A 5,199-nucleotide genomic window follows, 5' to 3' on the forward strand; every position below is an offset into this window, starting at 1 on the left:
ACTCAACAAATTTTTTTTTTCTGTGTTTTATGGTGAAGCAACTGGAATTAAGTTACTTGTTCACTGTCACACAGCTAGTAATTGATAGGCATCTGAGGCTGAATTTGAATTCAGGTCCACCTATTTCAGAGCTGATGCTCTACTCATTGCACCATCTAGTTGCCTCTGGACCTGACAACTTTAAATCTATATTGCAGTAGATTTTGACATTGCCCTCCCCCTTTCCTTTAAAGGTCCTATATTTCATTACTAATTTCATGAATCATTCCCCTCCCCCATGCGATGCCAATTTTGCCTTCTGCAAAAAATAAGAAAAAATTAATTTCGCCTTCTGCTTTTTTGGCATAAGCATACCTAAGATATGATCATGCAGTTAAATGTTTACATATACACACACACATATATAAACATGCTTGGTTTTTACATGTTTCAAACTATCCAGTATGGGGATCTTTTCATCTTAGCTATCCTTGTAAAGTGTGAGACTCCTTGGTAAGCATTATCTTTTACTTGCACCACTGCAAACCAAACATATTCTAGACAAATCATTTTTTCTTTAGGTCTGCTTCATGTAATGGAACATAGCAATCCAATCCTATATTTACTGGTTCATCTTTTACTTTACAAATGCTGTCACTTTGGGTTTTAGTCACTTAGTTTATCCACCCTCCCACATTAATACCCTTTCACCCTGATTATCAACTTGTTTTTTTATAAAACCTAAAACCGCAGCTCAATGGTTTCCTGTACCTTTTTCAAAGTCAGCGACTGAAGGAAATGAAATCTACCAATCCACATCCCCTCTTCTTCCACTATTTGCATTAAGACTCAAAAGTTGTCTTCAGAAAAATCTAGAACCTATTACTGACTTTGAAAAAAATTTTCATTCCGGGTTTCTTTAAGTTTAACTAGCATTTATTTTTTGCTTCCAAGGATTATACAAACTCTTTTATCTGCCTTAGTTAAATAGACAATTACAAAGCTGTTGCCCTTTTGACCCCAATAAAAAATTTTTTAAAGATGGCCACACCCTAAAGATTTCATTTTCCTGAAAAAGTACTTTTAAATTATGTTCCATTTCTATTTTCCTAACAGATACCTCGGGGAAAAGGAGATTCTCCTAGAATTGCCTATGTGCCATTAAAGACAAAATTACACCGGAGACTAATTTAAGAACTCTAACCAAGAATAAAAGCTCAAGTGAAATTTGAATCCTATTATAAGCTAAAGAAATTAAATGTCACTCAAAATTGCCAGCTACTCTACTTTTAGTCCATCAAGGTTTATTATGCAAATTAATACAAGATGGTACAATGAATTTTTTTTTAACAGTGAACTTTTAAAATCACAATTGTTACTTGGGAAAAAAAGATAATTTTACCATTCAATAGAAATTAGGCCAACAAATATGGTGAAAGCACATGTATAACCTCTCTGCTACTAGATATAAAATTCTCATACAGGCTCGATTTGCACAAATGCCATTAATTGATTAGTTTTATGAAGTGCTCATTTAAGTTGCCGACTAATCTCCAGTGAGGTCATACAAAAAGAATCCCAAAATGTGGACATAGCAGTTTCCTTCCACAATATTTTAACACGATCATCACAGGTAAATAAAAGCAAATTCTTAATAAAAGTAAATCTAAGAAAACAAAGTCATGAGTAACTAGTACAGAATGCTAGTCACATATATACATTTTACATAATCGGGATGAAAATTCTTATCCTGCAATAGGATATACCCAACATAGAAAAACCAATTTTGAGGAGTATTTATTGCTTTTTCCAAAGGAACCCCCCTACCATTGTGGAGTCACTGACAGACCCTCAAGGTTTCTTCTTGCAACACTGATCTTCCAAAGATTACACAGCAATCAATACCAGCCAGATTTTAAAACTTTTTATTTGCATATTAAAAAAATTGTGCATTCCAATAATTAAAATCATTGAACAAAAAAAAAAAAAATGGCACTGATTAACTGCATTTTACAGCTTGCCAGGACCTTGGTACAGCTTTGCATTTTACTGTTAACTAGATTTACTGTAGTCGCACCCGAGTTCTTCTTTTCACCAACATGCAAGCTCTTAAAAAAAAAAAAAAAAAAAATTTTTTTTTAAATGCCACCAGGACCCAAACTAGCCAGGACAGGCAGATGGAAAGAGGCAGCCGGCTGGGCCTTCAATTCAATTCAGTGTCAGTAGTTCTTTATTCTTTTGATGTTGAAAGGGGCAGCACAGTCATTTAAACTTTATCCAACCTCTTTGCATCTTACAAAGTTAAACAGCTAAAAGAAGTAAAATTAAGAAGGCAATGCTTGTGGAATGTACAGTGCATATTGGCAGGGCAGATTTCATTACGATTCACCCGCTTGCTTCTCCTGTTCAATTGCTAAAAAACAAAACAAAAACATACAAAAAACACAAACACACAAAAAAAGATAATCATTAGGAATCCAGTTATAGAAAACAGGTTGAAACCTGATGAATAGGTTTTTTCCCCTCATTTAAGATTCTCCTAAATAACCTAGTTCTCTTTGATGGCTACATTGTACTTGAACCCCCTATAAAATCTCGAGAAATATCATGATTTTAATACTTTTATTTAAAGTCCTCTTATTTTAAGTGCGCAAATGTTTCCTGCCTTTCATTCTTCTCCCTCCTCCTTCAGCCCCTCCCTCCTATCCATCCACCCAGCCAGCCACAGCCCCTCCCGCCTAAGTCTTTTCTCTCAGTTGCAAGATCTGTGTGCTGGGGAATTGGGGGTTGGGGTTGCAGTTGGAAGTGGTGGGGAGGGTGGGGGGGAAAGACAGGCAGCTTACTTTCTTTTGAAGGCAGTGGATTTTTCTCTTGTGTTTCTGTCTTCTTCAATTTAGACTTATCGAATTTCTGAATCTCAGCCATATCTGGTTTGTCAGACATTTTTGCAGATTAAGCTGCATACAAAGGAAAACAGCTTTTGGTGAGAAATCCACCACCCACCCACTCTCTTAGCGTTCTTCCGCAGAGGCTCCAAGCCAGCAGTAATTCCACCCCCCCTTCCTCTTTTATTCGATGCAATTGAGTATCTTCCCCTTTCTTAGGAGACTAAACAGCCAACCCCTATTATTTCTAAGTTGAGTAGAGGTGGGGGGAAAAAAAGAGGGGGTATTATTTATCAAGGGCACTTCCTTTAAAAGTGGGAGATTCAAATTACATAGTAAGAGCTCAACCAAATACAATCTGGTTAAATGCAATAAAAAAAAATTGTATTAAAAAAACCACCCCAGGTTTAAGGCGGGATCTGTTAAGAACAATTGGTAGAACTCTCCCTACGATCAAAAAAGACCATCAAAAATTAATATATTTTTTTAAAATAATGACAATGCTGAAGGATTTTTTTTAATTGCATATGTTGCAGGGCAGGAGAAATGCTTCCACTCCGTTTGCAATCTCGGTTAAGATTTGGAAGGAGTCCTGCATTCTTCCCTCCCTCCCCCCCTCACAAAGAGCTGCAGTCAGAGGAAGCTCAAACCACCGCCCTTAACTGTTCACCACCACCACCTCCTCCTCCCCGCTTTCTCTTGCTTAACAATGCAGTCAGAAAAGACACAACGTTGCCCGAATTTTAAAGACCCGGGAAGCGGTTTCCCTCCCTCCTTCCCTCCTCCTCCTCCCGCCACCGCCCAGAACCATTCAGTCTCAGCCACACTGCAAATTAGCAAGGCTGCCTTCCCTTTTCTCGCTCTAATTTGCAAGCTCTTAACATTTAAAAAACGAAGCATGCATCTGGGGGTGGCATTCCCTACCTCCCGAGTTCTAACCGCCTCGAAAACATAAAGAGCGCAGCCCAAGATTTTAATTGAGCTGAGGCTACGCGTTCCAAGGGGCGCAGGAGCCCCAGATTCCGGTCTAACCGAAACAAAGGAAGCAAGGGTGGGTCTAAGCCATCCCTGGAAGCAGCGGCCACAAGGACCAGTTTAGGATCGCTCTCGCTGGGGTAAAACGCGTCCGAAATTCTAAACTTTAAGGGAGCAGCTGGGAGGATTTGGGCATCCCCAAAGCAAAGGATTGACGCCATCCAAGAGTCTAATTTGGGGTTTTGTGTTACTGTCTCTCCCCCCCAAAACAAACAAAAAACTACTTGCTTTTTAAGTCTAGAGATGCTCAAACAAGGGAAAAGGGAAGAAAAGAGAAATAGGAGCGGGATCCTCACCAGTGATGGGCAGGGCGCACCAGTAAGTCAGATCTCCAAGGCGGCAGCTCCGAACTGTAGCGTAAAGAGCGCTGCGGAGCAGCTATATCCTCCCTCCTATGCAAATGAGGCTGATGTCATAGAGAGGCTGATTTAACTCTTTCTCTGCTTGCACTACTTTGCTTTCTCTAGATTGGAATAGTTCAGCTTTGGAAAAAGGAGAAGGAAAAAAAAATCCAATACACACCCACACAGACACCCATGTAGACGCCCGGAAAATACTTTAAAAATACTGGAAGACCGAGAGAGGTGAAAAGGAATCGAATTAAGCAGCATTCTTTCTTTTTACACTACGCTGCCTAGACTCGTACTGTCTCTATTTAAAGGTGCATTTATTTGAAAATGTGATTGCCCACTTCCCAGATGCACGTTGTCTGGGGGGTCTGTACTACCTGGGACACGACACGCGACCATTCCCTTTGAAAATTGGCATTGTCTTTAGGCAGAAATCCAGAAAACCCAGAAGGTGTTACGTCGACCGGCCTCACTAATACTGCGGAAAGCGGAATGTATGGGCTTTCTGTGACTCAGCTTCCATACCTCTCGAGTGGCGAGCACTAAGGCTTACCCCACCCATCCTCTTTCTTTGTCTTCTATTTAATTCTTACTCCGCTGACCTGAGCCGAACGGTGGGCACCCAAAAGAGTAGCAAAGAGGGTATTAGTTATTCTATTGGAATCTCTTATTCCCTTGCTTCTAATGGACTTCTAGAAGCTTATAACTTAAACATACTTAACTTGGGTGTAGGTTTCTACAGGGTAAAAACTGCAGTGAGTTGGGGAAAAACAGGAAGTTGCTTCATTTTTTTTTTTTTTAAACTAAAATTTGCCTCATTTTTCTACCTAAAAAACTGCCTAGATGGCCTCCTTGGATATTTGATAAATACTGGATTTGAAATCCCAAATGAATGCAATTATTTTATCCCAGTGAGTATTCTTGAACACGTGAGATTTAGAAAGATTTCT

At 39.4% G+C, this 5,199-nt stretch overlaps 1 protein-coding gene across 2 annotated transcripts; it reads right to left on the reverse strand.

Moving 5' to 3' along the window:
- Nucleotides 1-1,888: 1,888 nt before the first annotated feature.
- TMSB4X (thymosin beta 4 X-linked) lies at nucleotides 1,889-4,311 on the reverse strand. 2 transcript variants are annotated; one of them, XM_051984527.1, is made up of 3 exons: nucleotides 4,196-4,311; nucleotides 2,823-2,936; nucleotides 1,889-2,392 (listed from the first exon to the last, which is right to left on the reverse strand). In XM_051984527.1, the coding sequence occupies exons 2-3, from the start codon at nucleotides 2,920-2,922 to the stop codon at nucleotides 2,358-2,360; spliced, it is 135 nt and encodes a 44-aa protein (XP_051840487.1). In that variant the 5' UTR covers nucleotides 2,923-2,936; nucleotides 4,196-4,311; the 3' UTR covers nucleotides 1,889-2,357. The 2 variants fall into 2 exon arrangements, with proteins under 2 accessions (XP_051840487.1, XP_051840488.1); XM_051984528.1 differs by lacking the exon at nucleotides 4,196-4,311 and adding an exon at nucleotides 4,128-4,152.
- Between the last annotated feature and the right edge of the window lie 888 nt (nucleotides 4,312-5,199).

This window comes from Antechinus flavipes, chromosome 3, assembly GCF_016432865.1.
Source record: "Antechinus flavipes isolate AdamAnt ecotype Samford, QLD, Australia chromosome 3, AdamAnt_v2, whole genome shotgun sequence".
Taxonomy (NCBI): domain Eukaryota; kingdom Metazoa; phylum Chordata; class Mammalia; order Dasyuromorphia; family Dasyuridae; genus Antechinus; species Antechinus flavipes.

Coding starts and splice junctions, on each gene's coding strand:
- TMSB4X (XM_051984527.1), bottom strand. CDS start 2,922: ATGTCTGACAAACCAGATATGGCTGAGATTCAGAAATTCGATAAGTCT. Junction 2,393..2,822: donor TCCACTGCCTTCAAAAGAAA/GTAAGCTGCCTG, acceptor TTTGTTTTTTAG/CAATTGAACAGGAGAAGCAA.